Source organism: Fringilla coelebs (genome assembly GCF_963513975.1).
Source record: "Fringilla coelebs genome assembly, chromosome: 17".
Classification (NCBI taxonomy): Eukaryota; Metazoa; Chordata; class Aves; order Passeriformes; family Fringillidae; genus Fringilla; species Fringilla coelebs.
The window spans coordinates 8,297,154-8,320,141 of NC_140043.1; the positions used below are offsets into that span (position 1 = coordinate 8,297,154).

Consider the following 22,988-nt stretch of genomic DNA (forward strand, 5'->3'; position numbering starts at 1 on the left):
AGCTCAAGTGTATCAGCTCCAGTGAAACACATTACAAGTCTGGGCATAATTAATGGCATTGGACAACAATGCTAATTGAATTAAATGTGGATTCTCTCTCCTCTACTACTCTTTAAATTACTTGTTAAAGCTTCAATATCTGCAAAGCATGAATTTATTTCTAAGTGTAAAGCAAGAGAACACTGGCTCTGCTGGAGTCAAGTCTCAGGCTGATGTTGTGCCCCAATGGTCTCCTTCCCACTCAGGTCTGCACTTCCAGCTCAGTCATGGCCTCAAGCTTTTATTTGCTGAAGGCATGTGGAGAAAGACACAAAAGGCAAATCTGCAGGAACACAGCTGCTGAAAAAAGTCTGTCTTGAGATCTGCATCAGACTGGGACATCAGGGAAGAAGGAAATCACTGATAGACTTTGTTGAACTTGGTGTACTTGGGGTAGACTTTTTCTAGTACAAGATCAACTCCAGCAGCTAAAGACTCTCAAATCTAGTTATCACAGCCTCCTGCCTTGTCAGAACACCCTTCTTCCACCACAGCCTAGAGATCCCTGCTGTGATCTCTGCCCTGATTTGTCCTGAGAGCTTTCTGTGCATCTCAGCAGTGCAAAAGCTGGATTCCAAACTGAGCAGCTCGTGCCCATCACTGAGCCTGGGTCACCTGAGGGGCAGCAGTACAGGAGACCGTCCCACTCTTTCTAGTTTGTTCTTCAAAATCAGGTGAGCCCTCATGCACTGCAGTGCTGGCACTACTGCAAGGCAGGGCACCTTCTGCAAGCACATGGAGACCTGAAGCTCAAGGACTGCCACAGGCTGTTTCCCCCAGTTCAAAAAGCACAGCAAGGTCCAAGTCCTAAGCACCAAAGCACAAGTACACAGCCAGACCTACCCAAATTCTTCGTGTCTGGGGAAACATTGTGCCAAAACTGGGATCAAATGATGGCACACTCAAATAAGATGGCTCTAGAACACTAAAAAGCACATGGACTAGCCTGCACTGAAACCCAGGCACACACAATGCAGGGAGGGGAGTCTGCAATACAGACAACAACTTAAATATGGGAATACATAAATACCTACTTTGCTGCAGATAAACAAACCTCCATTTAGTAAACTTACTCTTTTGTTTTCTCATGTGAAATAAAATGGGGTTTATATACATAAATATATATATATTTATGTATATGTATGTATACAATGAATTCAGTGCACTTCTGTGTGAACCCAAACACATCAACCTATGAGAAAGCTCGAAGCTCTGCTGGAGCTCTGACAAGCTCTCCCCTAAGGCTGGTCAGTTCAGAACAGAAGGGAAATGTCAGCCCCAAATGAAAGCAGGCTGTCCTGGCACGGGGTACCAGAATGAACTCAGCCCCACACCACAATGCACCAACTGTTTCCTGAACACTTACACACTTCCTTTGTCCTTCAGAAACACACACGACAAGCAAGGAACAAATAATGCCAAGAGCTTTTAAAGCACCAAGGTTAAAAGGAACATTTCAGCAACTGGAGAAAACCCTTCACTACAGGAGCTCTGAAAAGCCACAAAGAGGAGCGGGTTTTTTGGGAAGCAGGCATCGTAATTCACCCTGTGGAGGCATCACACCTTTCAGGGACAGCAAGAGGCGGAGGTGAAGGAGAAGGAATCAACCCCCAGACAAGGCTGGAGCAGCAATCTTCACCCCTCAAGTTCAGCAGGACACACTGGGGCTCTGTTCAGCCACGCGGTGGCTGCCCATCAACGGGCAAATCCAGCGCCTGCCCCACGGTCAACAAAGAGGGCTTTTATGCTATTTTAAACAATCTGAAGTGTCTCAGTTAATGGAAGACCGGGCAATTGGCCCTCAACTATTTCTAATTGACTGGAATGATGGATGAAGCTAAAGGGAAAGCTGACCCACTGAACTTTTCCGTACAAAGCTAGGAAACTGAAGGAGATTGTAAACAGTTTATAAAACCGAGAAGTGGGAGAGGCAGAATCCCAGAGGCTTTGCTCCTCTCAACCTGCTGTTAAGTTGTTTCAGACTAAGGAAAACAAAGAGCTTCAAGTCCGAGCAACAAACAAAAAATACATGGGAAGGCCTAAACAAATGGGGTATTTTTCCCATGCTCTCCTCCCCTTTTTCTCCAGGAGCTGTTTAGCCCTGCCATGTAAGCTGGTCCTTTGAATCAGAAAGGGCAATTTGTCACTCTGACAAGGCGTCTCTCAGGGCTCTCTACTGCCTTGCCCTCCTTGTCAGATTGACTGGGTGTTAACCACGGATGTCAAGATGTTACATCTCAGTCAACTTCAACTGATGGGATGATAGGCACTTAAAACTTACATGTTAATCAGTGCCACTACATTAAGGTAATGCTCAGGAAACCACACATGCCCCTGGATTTTCTGAACAAAACCATCACTAGCAGCTTTGCACTGCAAAGGGCAACAGGGCTGCAATGTGACAGAGCTGTCTGCTCACCTCAACAGCTCCTGGGAAGGAAGTCTGAGGACACACAACTTCCAGATGGGGAAATGGATGAGTAAAAGGTTCAAATTCACACCATCTAACTTTGGGCAGCTTAGCAAGGTATCTAAATGCAGGATAACTTCATTCTTTCTTGTTAATCAAAACAGAAGAGTAGAAGCCTCAGAGAACAGAACTTGCACAGACTACATTACTTCCTTAGACAAATCCAGCTCTTGACATTGATTCTGCACAGGAATTATATCAAGTGCTTCAAGACAGCATTAAAGCTGGAGGATGAATCCAGGCCTCAGAGCCCCAGTGTAAGTATTCTGTGTAGAACCCAGAACAGGACAAGGGTATCACAAGTCATCATTCAGTCCCTTAGTCATAACCCTTTTTCTCCCAGTAGTTCAGCAAGATCAAGCAGTAAAATAGAAGCATAAGCCATTTTTTTTGTAATATGAAAATTATACAGGACCAAAAACAACCATAAAGAAAAAACAATAACAAAAAACCAACAAACAAACAAAACCCTCCCCCCAAAACCAAAACCAAACAAAAAACCCCATCAAAACCCAAAAAAAAGAACAAAAACCAAACCCCAAAAAAGAAAGAGCACCTGGCAAACAGAGCTCTCCTTCCCTTAACTGTGGACAGCCTGCCCAGTAGGAAACTGAGAAGGAAATGATTGTTTCTCACCAAGATTTGTACAGAGAGTTCACTGCAATTTGCCAAACTACCTCCCAAAGACAAATACAATGTAAATCCGCAGGCCTCATCTTTGACCAAACCCAAAACAGATCTGACTTGTTTCCTCTCTGGAGTCTTTCAGATGAACTAACCAAGGCTAAATTAGGGAAATTTTAGTGGGATGAGGTTCTATCATGGATTATATCTTTCCACCTAGTTTTTTCCTTCATCTCCACCTGCTGCCTCTACAGCACTGGCATTAAGGGTGGCGTGGGATGACTAATTTTACATTCCTTTCTGCGAGACAAGCATTCAGATCTCATTTCCTCCAGGCCCCACAGAGTTTGGATCACAAATGAAGTGGATGCATGTATTACTAGAGATCAAGTCCACAAACTTACATGCACATGGGAGTCAGAAGTACAAGCTAGGTCCTTCATCTAAAACAAAAAAAACAACTGTCAGTTTGGCAGGTGAGAGCAGGTTTCTTTATGCAGTCTGTGTGTCCCAGACTCTACCCCAGCCACCTTCACACATCATTAGTGAGTTAAAGCAGAGCCTGCCAGACACAGCCAGTTCTGGGCTAACACACACACCCACTTGCACTGCTACAAAACTACCTTAGAGAATTGCTTTTAACTTCAAGGCAGATCTAAACCATCTCTGCATTCTTTGAATTATGACCAAGGCTGGAGCATTATTTGAGTGTCCTAGGAGCCATATCAGTGTTAAATTTAACTCATCTCCTCACCCACCCACAATCTTCCTGGTAGATCTGAACTATGCAACAAAAATGCTTTTTGTGGAAAAGCACACAACACAAAAGGCAAAAAAAAAAAAAAAAAAAACCAAAAAAAACCCCCAAACAACAAAAAAACTTTTCTAATTCCTGAGGGAAACAGAACAAACAGACCACTGATGATTGTTTAAGCCTGCATTCCAAGAAAGCTGTTCCTTAAAATAAATTATTTCTCATTCTAGGGAATACAAAGCAACTGTCAATAAATCCAATCACCCATCTCACCAGGACTGTGCCTGCCAGTGTCTCCCACTGCTAAGCCCCAGAGCAGCTCTGCCTGGCAGCGAGGCAGCAGGACTGTGTCAGCCCAAACAGCTCCCCAGGCGATGACCCCTGTTAAATCACACACTGCTGCTTCCCTCTGCATCTCACCCCACTCCAGCCCCCCACCAAAAGCACAGCAGGAAGGTGTGAGCAGCCTCTGACCCAGCCTGGCTCCTGCTGCTGTGCAACCCCAGAGAGCAGAAAAGGGACAGCAGGAAAGAACTCTGCAGGGGGTCCCTGGATAGGTACAAATCCATTGGGAACACCAAAAAACACAAAACAAGTCAACAAAGCCGAAGGCTGCTCTGACTGCTGTAAATCTTCCAAATGGAAGAGATTCCAGCAGAAAGACAATTTTCCCAAGTGCAATGCAGTTACTGTGCTATTTCAACTACCCAAGAGAGTTCATCGATGGTTTTTCGTCCAGTAGTCTGTTTATTTCACACATTTTCTGTTTATTCCCTAAGACTGACCTTACTACCCTACTTGAACACGGCCAGACCTCACACATTGGGAAGAGGGCAAGTGCCTGTGCTAAACTAGCAATAAACAATAAGGAAAGAAAAAAAGAAACAAAAGACCCCAACCCAAAACAAAACAAAAAAAGAAACCTAACAAACAAACCAACCAACCCCCCAAAACTCAACCAAACAAAAAACACCTCAAAAGAGAAACAACAAAAACCCAAACAAACAAACAAACAAAAAGTGAGCACTTGGATATGAGGGGAAAGGCTCCAAAGAACACGTTCTGTTCTCATATCCACAGCTGGGAAGGGTGTGGATGCATTGCAGTGGGCTCAGACTACACCCAACAGAACAGCCAGAGAACAGGATCAGAGGTCTCTCTTCCACACCTAAGGTCCAGCTATTAACCTCAGAAGGTCAAGGGGTGATTTGATTACAGGTCAAGCACCTAAAGGTATAATGGAAAGCTGATGGAGAGCTCTTCAGAGAGAAAGGTTTAACCAGTGCCAGTGTCTGTGATGAAGACTGACAAGACACACACATCATTTAATTTTAAGACAGCAAGTGTGAATTGTGCAAGCAAAGAAGAAACATGGAAAAATTTTGCTGCTGAACGGGTTGGGCCTAATAATTTTAAGAAACATGTTTCCATGTATTCATAAACCTGATAATGGAGAGGTGCTCACCTGCATGCACACAACTGCTCACGCTTCACTGCTACAACACTGAAGATTTTTCAGGCCAAGAATAAACTATTTAAAGCTTGTGAAGGAAATCACCCTCCCCCCAGCCTGCCCTCAGCAAACTACACTTACACACAATAAAGAGATTTTTGTCAGCCAGAGAAGGGGCTGATGGTGCCTGTTCATCTTTTGGCTACGGAGCTGCCTCTCCTCCCACCCGTGAGCCCCTTCTCAGCTGTCAAGCAGCACTTCAAGCAAGGCCAAATTGCAAATCAGAGCCCTGTGCCAAGTGAGAAACCACCTCTGCCCTGGAAGGACTGCGTGCCCCATGCCCCAGCCTTTGCTGTCTGCAGCACAGCTCCCAAAAACCTGTCGTGCCAGCACAACTGAAAAAGCTGTGGGACAGCAGGAGCCAGGAACTGAAGGGGAAAAGAGAAGAGACCAGCACCATTTCTCCAGGCACTGTCACCTGGCAAATGAATGGGAAACCACTGGCTCCATGCAGTTTATCATAAGAGTGCTCAATATCGACAGGCACCCATTCAGCAAGGACTGCTATTACAGCATGAATCTCAAAAAGGAAAAAGTCATTTAAGCTAAGGTGGAAGTCACTTGCCCAGAGGTAAATACCTTCACTAGCAAAGTAAAATAGCTCTCAGTTTCTTATTTAAATGTATTTGGCTTTTTCCATTTGTCATCAGCTCTGGCTAATGTTCCACATACTTGCTGGAAACAGGCATCTTTCTATGACCACTCACTCCTCCTGGCACTGTGCATACAGTCAGCTCTTCTACATTAGAGCACTGGAATTGCAAAATCCTATCATGTTTGCCAAGCACTCAATTATTTACACAGTACCTTTTTATTATTATTTCTGATGTGTTTTTATTTGGGACTTCACAATGGAATTCAAATATGATGAATACTGAGACAAGATGCAGCCCACAAGTCAGCAGTCTAAATCACTTTTAAGCAGGTTCTCAGAGGGCTTTTGAGATAGAGCCATTTCTCAATTAAACAGACACAGATCAAAACAAGAGATCAGGATGAAATTAAGGACTTGCTATTAACAACCATCAGTCACAAAACTAAACTCATGCTCTGAAGGCTGCACTTCTCTGTAGTTGGCAAGACAAGCTGTTTGAACCTAAGGACAGGACAGCTGCACTTCCCTCCCACTCCTTGTTATGGTTTTATGCCAGAAAACAGAATCTTTCATTTTTCCAGAGAAGCCCTGCCAAGCTGAGGCTGCAAATAGGATATGGAGTGTTAGTAAACTCCTAGGCAGCTTGCTCACACACTGGCCAGAACCACTCAAAGTGCCTAAATCCCTACATGCACACTGGCAGCAGTGACAGCCTCCCTTTCACACAAATGATCTTCCTCTGTTAGACTCCTTTTGTAATCAGGCCTGCACAGGGCATGCCATTTTCACCTCTCCTGGCAGAGTATGCAGCACCCAGGTACCCAATCTTGCCTCCTCTCCTTTATAGGCTTTCCTGTGACCCACCTCCACTACTAAAATTTTGGCAGAAATAAACCAAAGTCCTCCATAAAGCATTAGCTGTCCTGGGATCATCTATACACACAGCTGTATTTCCTGGAGTTCAAATGAAGCTGTTTTATTTTTCTCCCAATTCTTTACAAGGAGTCAAAGACAAACATTCATCCCACCCACCTTTTTTAACAGTAAGACTCAATCACTATAAATCTAGCAGCAGCAAGTCCACCACCCACTACGAACACCCTGCCACAAACACTGTTCCTGTCTCCAGGACTCACCCTGAGCACAGCACAGGAATATCCTCAGAAACACACACTGGCAGGGTTCACCCTGCTTTGGTTTTCAGCTTGTGGGTTTATTTTTTTCCCAAGAGAAAGCCAGTGTCTTTTAATTCCTTCCCAGAGTCTCCAGCAGCAAAAAACATCTCCAAAAAGGTGATGCTGAACCCACAAGTCAGATTTGCTGACTTGGACTAACCCATCACTTGATTATATTAACAAATTGTTAAGAAATAAATTCATCTGACAGAAATCCATAATATTCTACATCTCAGCTTCCTAAATCAGGAGTATAACAGTTAGTAACAGATAAACATATGCATGGAAGATGGTAAGTTTGGCAAACAGTTGCAAAGGCAATGCTGCAGCCTGAAGAACACAGAAAAAGATGAAGAGAGGAGAAAAACCATTACAAAATGCATGAGTCTATCCAGGGAGGGCAAAACCAAACAATAAAGCACGTCAGGGAAAGGGAGGACAGATAAAAATGAGAAGAGACAGAACCCATAAATGAGAAGAGTGTCATGTGGAAGCCAAATCAGTGGCTTTCACATGAAAAAAAAAAGTGGCAGGAAAAGAGAAGGAGGGGGAAAGTATGAAAGAAATATTTCAGTTTTTAATTCCATCCTGTTAACGCTGCTTCTGTTCACTATATAAATCTTTTGGTGAGCAGTAGCTCCCTCCACACAGGGCACTATATTAAGATTCTTTATTAAGGCTTTCCAAACACCATAATGTCATTCTTTGGCTTTTTATGTGGTTTGCCTAGACTATGTTTTTGTTGCTAAGCTCTCATTAGATGTGTATCTTGTACTGACAGGGAAGAGATTATAAAACACAAGAAACCTGAGCACAAGCCCAGTATTTGATCTGACACAAGTGAACACTCAGGCAACAGCATGGCACCTTGTGTGTGACTTGGGGACACTTCTGGATCTGCTCAGCCTGAACAGAATGGCTCTGAACTGTCCCATGATGGCATGCAAGTGATTCATTTGGGGAAGTACAGAAAGGGGAGGAGAGCTCAGACCCAGATGTATCACAACCCACCTCCCCCCAGAAGCTCCTGTGCCGGCACCTCCAGCCCCCGGGCAGGACAGCTCACAGCTCTGGCAGAGGAGCTGAGGACTGGCAAGAGAATACTGCCCCAAGCCACGAATACCAGGGAAGCACAAGCACAACACAACACAAAGATGGAGCCAAATTAATAAATCTTGCTTACAAGGGATGACAGCACATCAGGAAGAGCAAATGTACCCATCTAGTTACCCGGGTGGAAGACAAAGATATCCATCCTGAACAGCAAATTGTGTCCAACACCATGAACGCTTCACGCCCCACAGGCAGAAAGCTAGCCTGATTCTACACTTAATTAAATTATCTATGTCAACAGTGACCAAACACATCAGCATTTACAGCCTCCCACCATTTATCAGTTCACACACGCAGAAATTAAACTGACTCCTGAACAAGGAATCATCAGCAACTCTGATCACAGAAAAAAACAGAGAAAACTAATTTTTGCCAAGAAGTTTAAACTGAGCATGGTTCCATTTGCAAAATTACATGAAACCAAAGTATAACCGTGTCATTCACTTCACAAGAGCCACCAAATATATTACAACAGGCTGTTAGTACACATCTAAAATGTGTTTAGAAACCCAGAAAATAGACCAGATAATGTGTTCTATATACCCTCAGCAGCAGACATTACAGCTATTCTTAATCCCAGCTTTGTGAATTTGGTAGACATAATTCATTGTGCTTTTGGAGCCATAATATTTTGCAAAGCACTGCAGTTTGCTGGCTTACAAACCTGCCCTGCCAGCTCACTGTGTAGAAAGATTTCTGCTGACTTCACCCACCATTTCAGTTGCACTCATCAGGGATTAGTATTTTTCCCTGCTAAGGATACAGGCTGCAAGTACCAAGCAGGAAAGGTTACCCATGTGGCTGGAAAAGACAGGGAACATTTTGATAGGTGATAAATATACACACAGTGAATGAGGACTTAAGGGGCACTTGACTATTTCTTCCATGAAGTTCAAGTAGCATATTTAAATTTCAAATGCTTTAGAAATTTTACTTATTTTTAAAGATATAATTGATAAAACGTTTTCATCATGCATTTTATACCTGTAACTTCTCTAAGAGGAAGTGAAATCATCAGAGAAGCCTCTATATTCTTTACAGACTTTCATGAAAAAAATTCTCCTCTTCACAACTTCACACGTGCACACGTACCACAAGAAATAAAACCACTTTTTAATGGAGAGTATTTCATGTAATGTTAACAACCTAAGAAACCATGACAGTAGCAAGCACTTCTGGCCCAGTCCTCTACCAGCAAGGTCAGACCTCAGCACTCTGCCAATTCTAAAGCACTGCCGCATTTTGCAATGAAGGTGGTTTCCCACCACAGGGATTTGCAGTCCCATAGTAGGCTTCTGTCTTCACACTCAGTGGGAAGAGAAGCAAATTTCAGTCCAAGTCTGTATAATTAATCTGTTGGAATTTTACACTATTAAAATGGCAACTTCAGAACAGATCAGTGAGTGAGCTGCTTCAAGAACATTACCTTCACACCTGCAGCAAAAACCCCACAGCAGAAGAGACTATCAGTGAAAATAACTTCTTACAATATTATGCAGCATTTTCCAGTTTGAGCAGTCAAGCAAATTCAAATGGTCAGCAGCAAAAACCTTTAGTAAACCATTTGGATCTTGTTTCTCCTGAGAAAGTTTTACAAGAGAACTAATTCATTATCAGGAGCAGGTGGAGAGATGTTAAAGTCTTCATCATCAATGACCATTATCCAGTAGAAATGTTCACTGTTCTTACCCTTGGAGCAATATGAACATGATGACAGAACAATGGGTTCACTTCAAAAAGAACATGAGGTTGTGGAGGTTTGGAAGTCGGGTGAGTTGCCCTGCAGTGTGCATGAATTATCCAGCCTCCCCTGCTCAGCCACTGAGAGCCACAGAGGATGCAAACAGCTGCTGTACTGCAAGAGGAAGGCTCCACAGTGCCCTGGCCACTCCACAGCAGCTCTGTGTAGGTCTGTGCCTCAAGACATCCAGCAGCTGTCCCAGAGCTGATCACTGCAATGCACACAGGGATGAAGGAGCTCCACACAAAGAGAGCCCAGCCCAGCTCCCAGGGCCAGGCTGCAAAGGCTGATGTGTGCTGCCATCACGTGTGTGTGACAGTGCCTGAGACAGCTCCAGCATCAGCTGCAGGCTGCTCTCCCAAAGCCTGCCAGCAGTAGTCTGGGGGAGGCACTCCCCAGCCCATCAAGAAATAACAAGTGACAATTCAGGAAAGCATGTTTGCTATCCATTCGTGCGTGCAAGCAATCTTGGGCCAAACAGTGGATGTGCTAAAAGGTTTTCCCCAGAGGAAATGTGTTTATTAATTAATATCTACTGAATTAATTGGTTCCCCATATGCTCTGCTGTGCTTCTAAGACTGGAGCCCTGTTGCTTTTACTGAAAGGTGTCAGGCATGGTGACTACCCAGGAGGTTCATCAAGAACACTTCAGTCAATCTGAAAACCTAATCTATGTTTTTGTATTCATCAAATTCACAGTGTATCCACCTATGGCTGAAGACGTGGAAAACACATTTAAAATCTCCAGTCCATAATAAATTTTCAAAAGCCAACACACACTATTACTTCAGCCAAAAGTGTGGTACACAGCAGAAGCACAGAAGAAGGGGCTGATCTGAGGTCATCACTCATCTCTTGGCCCCTCACCTGCAGTAACCCTGGCTGTTCCTTTCACACACTGTTACATCCCTTACACCAACCTGTTCTAGCAACTGCTGCCACTACTACCAAACTAACCTTTACATCCATCACATCCCCTCCCACTCCCTTTCATCAGTGCAGGAAAGGTATTTTTGGATTCTGACTAGATCTGGCACAACTCTGCAGTGACATAATTTTTTCTAATGTTATCAATCTCTCAATGAGACACTTTATTCAACACGTCAGTGTCAGCTGGCAGGGACCACAACTCCTGTCATTCTTGGTACTCCAGCACTCATCCTGCACCAGCCTCTGTGTGTAAGCTCAGACTGTACTAGCTGAAGAGGCAGAGCAGTCCTGCAACCTCCCTCTTTTAAGCACATGCCACCACAAGCTGCGCATCCTCATCCCTGAGAGAGACAATTTATGCTTCAAGACATTCCCCCTCCACTGCAATGCCACCCCTCCTAAACCCCCTGGATGCACCCAGACAGTGCAGAGGCCAGAAAACCCTTTGTCAGAGTATGGGAGGACAAGCACTCATTATGGCAGCCTTCCTAGCAAATTCAGAGAGCTTTGATGTTTATTTAGTCCAGGTCTCCAATTTCAGCATTCCCTCACGCATGCAACACCCACTCAGACCAATTCAGAAACCTGAATATCAACAGCTGTAATTACCACACCCAGTGGTGAACTCAGACTGCAGCAGCAGCATCCCTGACACAGGCCACGCTGGGCACCCTGGCAGAGATAGTCTGAAGTTGGTCTCTACAATAGAAAAGGACAGCTGTATTAAAATACTGTGTTCCAAGATTTTACCATCGTACCACCACACTACAACACACTGCTTACTGCAAGCTGGGCAGGCCCAAGGACCAGGCATTTGACATCATTCAGACAGAAACTCTCTCACAGAGAGGTCTCAGGTGCAGCCATAATGCCATTATTTAATTCCACATGGCCTGTGCTCAGCCTGCAGTAGCAGTGGGGGGAGAGCAGTCCTACAACCACCCTCTTGTAAACACATTTTAGCACAGGCTTGAATTTCTTCAGCTTAAAAATTCAAGAAAACAAAGCTGAAGACAGCCTAAAAGTACAACTTCAATTCCACTGCAGGAAATGGTTAAAGCATATCACAAAAGAAATATTTGTCAATATAAACAGGTGTGATTGTGATGTGTTCAAAACAGCTTCCTACAGAGGAAGATGGTCATGCTTACCAGGTCACGCTGGTAAGCAGCAGGAGAGGCCGCAGAGAAGCACAAAATCACGTTCCTAAATCAGAGGCCTTGTCCATAATTTCTTTGCAAGTAAAAAACTAACTAGAACAAAAATTAAAGCCACCTTCAGATAATAACATCCTCTGTAAAGCAGGCTGCAAATAGAGTCAGCAGGATCTGTGCTACCTGTCTGGCAAACATATTTTCACTTGATAATGGGCATATGACAAGCAAGACTTTTGAAGTGACCCGTATAAAACATCAGTGCACAACACAGTGCTTAGAACACTGCAAATGGAACAGGTGGGATGACTCCTCCTGTCTGGGAGAGCCATTTCTGAAAGATTTGCAACATGCCACATGGCACCATGTACAGCACTTCATCTTTCCAAGAGATGGCAAACCTCTCTTAAAGCAATGAACTGCTCCTCTTTAATTCAGCATATCTGCCCCACCCAGCGATTAAGTCCTTTGACAGTTAATTTAGGAGGATGTATTTCTCTTCCAAATGCTAGTAAAAAGGCATACAACAGCAAAAAATGGTAAATGTTCTGTTTCCAGCTGCTCTGATACAGCATAAACCTACAGAAAGGATTTGGAGAAGCAGTAACTATGCATAACATCACAGCAGCATAACCTCAATAACCCCCTGTGTACAGACTGAGCTGTTCCTGGAGGCACCTCTTTGCTCTTCAAGGATTCAGGCTTGAAGGCACCTTTTCCATGCACTGCACTTAGTTTTGGTTCACTACCCTGCACGCAGATACAGAAGCCTTCATAACGCATTTACTGCCCACCTGCAAGACATTAATGATTAATTTCCAAGCATATCAACTCTACACAGCTTTGGGCTGCTGGGCTTTCCTTTTTCCTCTGTTTCTTCATTGCTTGCTTTGAAGAAAAAAAGAACAGGAATATCATGCAAAATCCAGCTAGAGATATTAAAACATTGCAGTATTTTTCAGTCTCAGCAGAATAGCTGGGGAGTCAAAGGTTTTAATCAAAGGATAGGAAAAATTATTTCAAATACACAAAGTGCATGCCAGATCAAATCCTCTCTTCTGTCATACAAGGTAACTGTTATCCAGTGGACTAATTTGCAAACATAATTTTATCTATTTATTAAATAAATCAGACTAGGTGAGAAGATGTTAAGATATGATTTGTACTGTCAGCTTCACCCTGTGAGCATGGACACTGAGGATGGAGGAGGCACTTGTATGAGGTCCATGCTGAAGTGAGATCTGCATGCAGAGACAACTCAGTTGATGGTGAAAGATAACATCCACAAGGACTCCTGCCTGGTCCTTTGAAAAACGTTGTATTTGTTCTGTCATGTCTGCAGAGCAGCTCTGGGGAATGGCTGAACGGAGCCCAAAAGGCAGCCTGGCAGGCAGCTCCTGCTCTGAAGGTATCCAGAGGAGCTACTGCAGCTCAACTGCCCCAGCCGGAGAGCATCAGACAGAGGGAGGGGGAATACACCTAGCAGGGTCTGGGAAATGGGGAAGAAGCCACAGTTACGTTTGAATTTATCTCTAAATCCACATTTGGCCATCAGAGGAACAAAGACATTTGATTTAGATTTACCTCACCTATCTGCTTCTCTGTTCTTGAAAAGGAAAGTATTACTAAGGTTTTCCACAACATAGTTGTTCCTGCATAGTTGTTCCTGCATAGTTGTTCCTGCAAAGATCTCCCCAGACAAGAAGTGCTACTGACTTCTTGTGAGATATAAATATAGCAAAAGCTCTCAAAAAGTTTCTGAGTCCAACTTTTCCTTTCCCAGTACAGGCTGATCAGATGAGTCCTTGATGTCTTTTGTAGCTGTACATTACCTGGAGGCTGACTGTGGGAAAGGTACAGCTACAGCTTCTCAGTGTAACTCCTGACACAAAGACTGTCCTGAAGGAAAAACAATGCTCTTTTGAATTAAAATTAAACCACTAGTAAAGCAGAGCAATTACTCTGGAGAGAAGCCACTTTTAATAATAATAAAATCCATGCAAGGACAACTGTAATTTATAAAATATAAACTTAAATATACCACACAGACCACACACCTACCCAAATTAATCTCTCTGTCCAAATTCACCGCTTTTTTTCCTCAACATAAAGGTCTGCAACAGGAATTCAGGAGAATATGCCAAAAACCTTTGACAATTTTATATATGGAGCACAGAAAATAACTGAAGTACAATGAAAAAAAAAAAAAACCAACAAGCATTTTTATGGAATGCGCTTAAATGCCTTGTTTCCTGCCTGAAATTTGCCTTCTGATGAAGCAAGTCCACTATGACAAATGACAGAATGTTTTTCCATCCAGTTGCTCTTCCAGATCTTTGAGACATTCTGGGAATGGTGGGAGGTAACAGCCTTAGCAAAATATAGCCAGATGACCAGGGCAGTACCACAAGGCTGAAGGGTTTAATAAGGGAAGGCCAGATGAAAACACACACCCTCCCCATGCAGAAGGAGACAGAGAAATAAAATTGCCTTGATTGATATTACTGAAGAACAGTTCACATCTAGGGGTTTACTAATAAAGTTCTCCCAAGGCAGGCTTTATGTGACAGCTGATTTTTGTCTCCCTGGTAACACCTTTAAAAAAAAAAAACACGCCAGACAGAGTACACAGAGCATCCATTCCAAGGACTGGTCTGCACAGTCATGGTCAATGTCATAAGTCTTTCTCCCTTTTCTCTTTAAAAAAAGAAAAAAAAGAAACAGGGAAAAATCCCATCTGTGACATACCTTAAAGCATCAGAAACTCGGTCAGCTTTTGCAGTAATCTGAATCACCCCTCTGGCTGCCCTTGAATTTTCTCACAAGATCCAAGCCCTGCACAGACAGGATGCTGTACTGCAACAGGTAAAAGAGAAAACCTGCAGAATTGAGGTCAGGGGTCTACAGCTCTGGTAACTGCTTTTCTTTTTCATTGGCAGAGGCAATGGGCTACACGTGGCGTGTGTGTGAAAGAATGAAAGCTAAAGCAAACAGCCTGCAAGTCTTGTTAAATTATCTGTACTGAGTAAGAACCATGAAAGGCACACAACACAGAAAGAGATTATGAGGTACAGTGCAAAATGAAAGATCTGCAGTTTAGGGCCCAGTCACGGAGTGTGAGGTATCTGGAGTCCTACAGCTGACCAGGGGTTACAGAAAGAATCCATGAGCATTCCAGTGTAAGCTGCTCTGCTGACTTATTACTTGGGGCTAAAAACTAGTTGAGGAAAAATAATCAGCAGCTCAGAGAATGGCAAAAATGAAGACAGACTTCTAAGTATACCCTAACAGTACCTGGAATATTGTGCTACAGACGTGATCTAATCAGACAGTAAGCCAAACATCCATATTTAATGACTTGATGATCTATTGTATCAAAGACCCTGAGAATTTTTTGACATTTGAGAAAACTAAGACAGTATTTTCAGAAGTTGCATGTGAGTCACTGGGAGTCTCTGATGAACTCCCTCTGAAGGAAGCAGGCCATTGTGCTGTCTTTCCAGCAAAGCCACAGTGCATTTTCTGTTTGTGGTGTTTAATCATTAAAAAGAGAAGGGAGGAAAAAACCCTTTTTTCTAGGACACAGCTAATGGTAGAATGAACTACCTCATTCATCTAAATAAAGTCAGCTCTAAACCATGCAATAACCATTTAAGCACCTGCTTTGTTAATTATTTCACTGTTAATCTAATTCATTATGAGCATCTAAATAATAAGCACATTCAGTATTAGCCAAGATCAGCCAGAGAAGACACCCATTCAGCCTACCCACCCTTCTGCCCACTGGGGCTCTGTCCCCTGCAGTCTCACCCAGGTTCATGGGGTCTCTGACTCTCTTGAGAATGTTCAGTCACTCCATAGCTCAATACAACACAGCTTTAGGAAAGCTTCCTGTCCCTTTACCATCAGTTCCTCCATAGACTTTGTGTGGATTTCGGGATGGTTACCTCTAACTTTCCAATTTTATTTCAGGAAAAAAGGTCACCTTCCAGCATGAACAAGGACAAGACTCCCAACAGCAGAGAACAGGTGAATTGTTTCATTATTAATCCACTTCCCTTTTCCTCACCTGTTGCTTCTGAATTCATTATTTTGCCTGCCTACAGCTGCAACTGCTCTTCTGAAAATCAGGATGCCTATAAATGCACAATAGAGCTCACTTGGGAAACAAGGGCAACACACCTTGAAGAGGGCACAAGGAAATGCACCTGCACCTCCCACACGACCTCAATTATATCTTGCATCCACTCCTTTCAGAAAGGCACACCACTTGTGATTCCCTTAAGAAAAAGTACATTTCACCTTTCTATGCTTCATTTCAGTTTGGCATTTAGATAGCTCAAAAGATAACTACACCTTTTTCTGGTAATGTTAGCATATGATTAAGTGTTCCTCAAACAGGGGCACTTTTCTTGGAGATGGTAATTGAAGTCAGCACATGCACTGGCCTGAGAGGCTGCATTAGCAGTTCAAACACTGCTCTCTTCTGCTTCTGAGGAGTGAGCTAATCTTCAGGTGGACTACAATAGCTGGAGCTTTGGAGAAAACCAGAAATGGCAACATGTCTGGGAGCCTTTTTCTTGGTGGACAAGCCCATCACAACATCACTCCAAGTGGCAAAACACAACTGGAACAAATCAAAACAAAGCCACAGCCACGCTTGAGTTCCTACTGAGGGAGTGGTGTTTTCCTCAAGTATTTCCAAACAGCGGTCAGGGTGGGTGGGTGTGGGGAGTCAAAGGCTTCAGTACAAACTGTTTATTGAAATAATTCCCTTTAATTGCCCTCCCTCGCACTGCAGTTTTTAGCCATGGAATCACTTGTGCCCTGGGAAGGGGCAAGTATGCACCATTTGTGACTGCAATTAAAGCAGAGTAATTAACCAATCCCTCCATTTCTGCAAGAAAAGCTTCTTAAGCTGATAATGAATTTAAGCATTTGAAAGTAGTGAAACTGATTTTCCATGCAGCAACAGCATAGGAACTGCCAAATGCTTTCCTCTTGACTGTTCACTGAGCACCTGAAATGATGCAGATCATTACTTCAGCAGGCACCAGGGCTGTCAATCTCAAGATTTACACAGGACCAATACAGCCACAGAATTGCAACACAGCCACAGAAATACAACTGGACAATGTACACAAATTTTATATGAAACAACAGGCTCTTCTGAGAAATTACAGTAATTTGGGTGTGAGAAAGCAAAAGACTTAAATCTGCACAAATACTGTTAGGACAGCCAGGGTGAATTTACACAGCACACCAACTGCCAATTAAAAACATTAAACAAAAGTCAACCATCTTGGTCTGTAAATTTTTTCCTCCCAGCTGCTGTGTAGGCACATTATTTAGAGCAGCTGTGTTATTAAGAAAGAAAGAAAAAAACTGAAGCAGCTCTTATACACTTACAAAATCCTGTGCAGAACTTTGACCCTGCAGTGAAGGGCTCAGCCTGTGTTTAGGCCAGCAGAACCTACTTGACTACTGTCCCAGATTTAGCACTGAGAGGAAAATTCATCTCCAGCAATCTATTGAATGAATGTGGCATCATTTGAGTCAGGAGCCAAGTCTCATACAACCCAAGCACAATTAAGTATCAGGCAAGCAAAATGTTTGAAGGCAGACAAACTTCCCAATTGGATGTTATAAACCAGAATAAATAACCACAATAAGGGCTGTCTTTGGATTACAACTGCATTACAGCTAAGCATTTAAGCATAACATACAGTTACAGATTCTCAGCCACTTCACTTCTCAAAACTGAGAAAAAATGTGCTCACTTCCCATTCTGCAGCTGGGCAGCTGCACTCTCCATGCTGCATCAGCAGCAGTGGGTAGTGTCAAGCTTTTCCCTGTCACCCACCCCTGTACCCCAGGAGCCATTCTGATCTTTCAAAAGCTGTTTTCTCACAACCTCATATGATTCACTTTCTATTTCTTCACAGCTCATTTTAAAGATCTTACAGGAAGCTCAAGCAGTCTAACTCTGGTCAACACCACAGCAGCTACCCTAGAATGGAAAGCCCAGCCTGAGCTGCCATCACTTGGTGATGCAGGACACCTTTCATCAGGAAACCCCACTGAGCTGTCATCTACAGCTACATGTCTCAGACAAAGCTCTGCTCAATCCATGGCTGTGCAAGAGTTCAAATGAAGGAACACTTTGCCTCAGCTAGGAAAAACACATCAGAAAAAAACAGAAGTCAGAGGTAAAAAAAAAAGCCAATGGGAAGCTTTTATTATCCTTTTTCTTGAGTTCTATACTACTCTCCCCCATCCCTGAAATGGTTCTGGAACTCTCACAAACACATTGAATAGACAGAAGTGTACAGGAGACCTTGTCCCGGGGGCACAAAACAGAATTGGATCAGGAAACTGGGAAACATTTGACTTGCTCAGGCCAACACAATAAGGCAAAAAATGAAGTTTTGATTGGAAAGTGGCCATGCTGGCTCAAAGCAGTTATCTCCTACACTGACCTCAGTACTGATGCCTTGAACAACAGCAGTATCATGCTGCACATTTTGAAGAGGACATGCTTGGTTTCATCCTCCATGCTGCACATCCACAGCATGGTCCCTTCTCCACCCAGCAGCAGAGGAAAAATGTTTCATAACCTTTTCCTGAGCTTAACTGAAAATCACCTGGAACTTGTCAACACAAGCAAGAGCATGGATGACAAAAGGTCATCTAAGAGCAGGCACCTGACCTTCCTGTCCTGCAAAACCTGAGTGCACCTACCCAGGTACTGCCAGTCCTGTGACACCGTGCACTGAGTACAAATGGAGCCCTGAGCCCCTGCTCCCCTCCATTTAGATCAATCCATTTTGAATATCACAAGTATCTTAATATGGGATGACTTCTAGAACAGTTAACCCTGCACTGCTTTTACCTACTCAAAAATTTACTGCTTTGCTGCTAGAAAGAGTCAGAGACAAAAATGCTCAGGACTGCTCCTATTCACAGTTGTCTACGATGAGCTTCTTAGCCCTTTTTGTAAATTTTTCTCTCCCAGAAAAGGAAAGGAGGCAATATTTATTCCCCCAAAGTTGTTGAAACAAGACAGAGGAACAGAGGAAGACAAAGCAGTGTGAATGCCACAGAAGTGCATAAACATGGAGGTGCAAGCACAAGGGTGGGACCCTGCTGGGAGACAGCCTAAGAGCCATTAACACCACACAGTGCAGACCATGTTTACACAAACCCTGAGGATACACATCTGGATAGGATTGACAGAAGTGACCTTGCTACAAAAGCAGGGATATCACCAGCTCTCCAATATTGCAGGAGATGTCCCAAGCAAATAAAGGCATTGTTTCCATTTGCATTATATAAATTGAAATAATTCAACCACCTTCCACCTATATTTTGCATTTCACAATCACTACCTTCCCTACATCATGGGAAATTCAAAACCAGCATTAATTTTAAAGGCTATGTATTTCATAAAGGAAACTGAGGCAGACTGTCAAGAGATTATTCCCCAGTGCTTCAGTGCCTCCAGTCATCCTGAGCTTGCATGGCACACTGGTGATAAGCAACAGCAGTAAGTCTGAAGTGCATCAGTGTCTTAACAAAGAGACTCCTGTCTCTTCTATCATCCAACGAGAAGATTCTGGTTCTTTAACTTTGCAGGCCACTGAAGAGCCCAGCTGAAAAAGTTTATTCTTTCTGTGTGGCAGATTTTGTGAAATGTCCCACAAATGGAAGGTTGCCTCTGGAACTCATTTATCAGGAATTTCAGCAATGCCCTACACAGATGTTGCATATCACTTTAGGCTCCTGCTAAAAGTCAAAATGTTGTTGAACTCAAACATGAAGGATTAACTCCACTGGACTTTAAATTGCCATGAACACTGACTGTAATTCCCTCTCCTGACAATAAGAATAACCCAACATCCAACAGCAACATGACACGACCTGTAGGCTGCACCTTGTCCTCTTCCCCTCACACTTTTTTCCCCACAATTCAGATGTGTTTGCTAAACTTTCCTTAGGCACTCAAGATTCTAGTCAATTTTCTTAAATTCTCAACATCAGCTACTATTTCTGCAGAGGTCCTAATCTCCTTCAGTATGTTCAACAACATTTTCTCTCTCTGGTTCCTCATTGCCCACCCTACCTTGGCACCTGACACCCAACATCCATCTCCTTCAGTATGTGCTTGAAGCACTCAGACTCCCATTCAGTAACTGGGAAAAGCCACTTCTTCCACCACGAGCAGGAGCCATTTCTTCCTCATCTTTCACAACAACCTTCTCCAACCATCAAATACAACTCACAGGAGCTCTGCCTCAGAGTTTTTATTACCAATCCCCCTTCAATCAAAGGCACTGGGCCAAAATAAACCATCTCCTGCAACTTGCTGTCCATCACTGCTATTCTTAGCATATTTGGCAGCACGTCCTAGGGATTGCTCATTTTCAGGGTTGTATATAAGGAACAGGATGACAAAGTGAGACTCTTGCCTCGTTCAATGGCATAACAGAGAGCCTGAGAAACAGGGATGTACAGAAACTGCCCCAGTGGCATCCATCAGTAGAGGCAGAGACACATGGTTATCTTCTTTACAAGAAGCTTTTCAAGCTGTAAGTGTTCAGGTTATTTGTAGAGCCTCAGTTTCAACTCCAAGAAGCTTAATCTAAATTTCTGCTGAAGTTGCTATATTAATAGCAGCTTCTTTCCTCCTGGGAAGTATCAACACAATCATCTCTTGGACTCTTTAATACAGGCTAGTAACAAAGAAAGGCAAAAAGCAAACTACAAAGGAGAAAACAACCCAGCTTAGAGAAGTTCTTATTTTTTAGCTGACAAGCAAATAAAAACTCTGTATTTACAAAGGTAGAATAAGCATTTCAGAAACATATTTCTTATTCCTACATGGTGAGAAAAGCCTTTTCCAATGTACTCAACTCCCTCAGTTCAATCTTAACATTAACATGAACTTCTCAAGTATTTTCTGCTCTTGCAGATCATTCATATGCTTTTAGAAAATGTTTTTCTCTGAAAAGTAAAAAAAGTTCTTTAGTCTCCAAACTGAGGCCAGCTCTACATACACTCATAGGTCAAATCTCTATTTCTTTATGTGGACAATAAAACAAGTGTGGCTGTTGTAACAGGTACAGATCCTGAAGTAATGTCCCAGTCATGTGAATGTGAGCTGGTAACTCATTTTAGAGCAGCATTCTGTAAATGTTCTAGTCTTACAACCAATTTTGATTGTCTTTTGCACATACACTTACACGCTTCTCTCACAAAGCCTCTTCAGTCTTTTCTGCGGCTCACCAGCTCACTCACTTCCTAGAGGTCATTCTGGGGAAAACTCTCTTTTCTTTGCACCCTTGCTGCTGATTTCCATGTTAATTAATCAATAGATGAGGTTCACTATAGGCCATCAGTCCTCATTACTACACAGCTCACCACAGTGCTGGTGTGTCCATCTGCTGTGCTGGTGAGGCTGGCTGGTGCCACAGGATCTGCTGGCAGGCTCCAGGGCAGGCAGCCAAGGAGCTGCTGGCCTTCCAGCAGCATCATCCTTCTCCCTTAGAAATGCCACATCCTTCTCCCACAAACACACAGCAGCTGCTCTCCAGCTGAGCCATCCAAATTGCTCCACTACCTCAGCATGAAGATGTATCTTGAGCTTTGAAACAAAACGTTTTTGAACTTGAAGGATGTCAGGGGTTACCTACAGAAACCTGCCCAAGTATTTCCCTGGGTTGTCAAACAGCCAAGCACAACAACAGCAGTCATTCTGACAGACTAACAGGCCAAGGACCAGCTGTCTACAGCAAAGAGCCATTTTCCTGGTCAAAACAGGAGCTTTATAAGCAAGTTATTATGTAGTGATTGAATGGTATCATAAACCTTCTTTGTTTTAAAGCTGATTTGATGTAGATGAAATAAATCACTGGGTAGCCCTAGTTTTACTGGCTTAATCACTTTTAAGTTTTTTCCCTAGTTTATTGGGCAACATTTTCAGAAGCCCTCAAGTTCTTGTCATGCCTGGTTTTCCTCCCACCAGGGTAGGCAGAAGCACATCTGGAAATAACACAACCCTATTGTAACAACAACAACCAAACAGACCTTATGGAAACAGATTTCACCTCCTATGCACAGGAAAGTGTGAACAGTGAAACAACGATCGATGGAGGTGATGAAAGATGGAGCAAAGTGTTTCTGAACCAGTTTCCACAGGAGCAGCCCAAGCAGATGCATGGCTGCACCCAGCACTGTGAGAGGACACAAGGCTTGTGCTGCAGCCAACAGCAAACCACTCACTAGAGCACATCATCACCTCCTGACGTGCTTGATTCCTCAATATGGTAATACAAAAATAACATGGCTGGATCCCAATGATATAGCAGGAGAACCATACACCTTGAATGTTTTGTCCTATTTTAACATAAAGGATTTTCCATTAGGCAAGGACAGGCTTTCAGTAGCAGAGTAATATTTCATGGGGAAAAAAACCCCATCAGCTTTTCAGTTTCTGAATTGGGAAAAAAAAAAGCATTTCCAGATATCCTTTTGAAAAAGGACCATTGAGACCAATTGTGTTGTCTACTTCAGAGATCTTTAAAAGACATTTTGTAATTTCAAGCCAGAGCACATCACTCTGTCATGGGGAGGGAAGAGAAAAGAAAAGGGAAAACAATTTAATTTCCCCTGCTCATCTGAACACGCATCAAGTGAGCCTTTCAACAAACTCATAAAAATGTGCAAGGCAGACAGAAAATAATTTAGGATGCATTTAGAATTTATTGACTTGGCCTGGTCATACGTTTGATAACATATCTTGCTGTTGGTATGGCAAGTGGGGAAAATAAAATTAAAGCTGATCTGTGAAAACTGGCAGGCTTAGCTTTAAGTGGAGCTTC

At 43.1% G+C, this 22,988-nt stretch overlaps 1 protein-coding gene across 3 annotated transcripts in view; it reads right to left on the minus strand.

Annotated features, from left to right (window-relative positions):
* ARVCF (ARVCF delta catenin family member) overlaps positions 1-22,988 on the minus strand; it is a gene marked incomplete at its 3' end in the record, with an annotated part of 138,538 nt that overhangs the window by 91,459 nt on the left and 24,091 nt on the right. For 2 of the 3 annotated variants that reach the window (XM_084217082.1, XM_084217080.1), the window contains exon 2: positions 3,538-3,576. The exons of the other annotated variant lie outside the window; for it this stretch is intronic. In XM_084217082.1, coding sequence (XP_084073208.1) covers positions 3,538-3,576 — 39 coding nt within the window. The remainder of the gene's footprint in view (positions 1-3,537; positions 3,577-22,988) is intronic. 3 annotated transcript variants of the gene reach the window in all.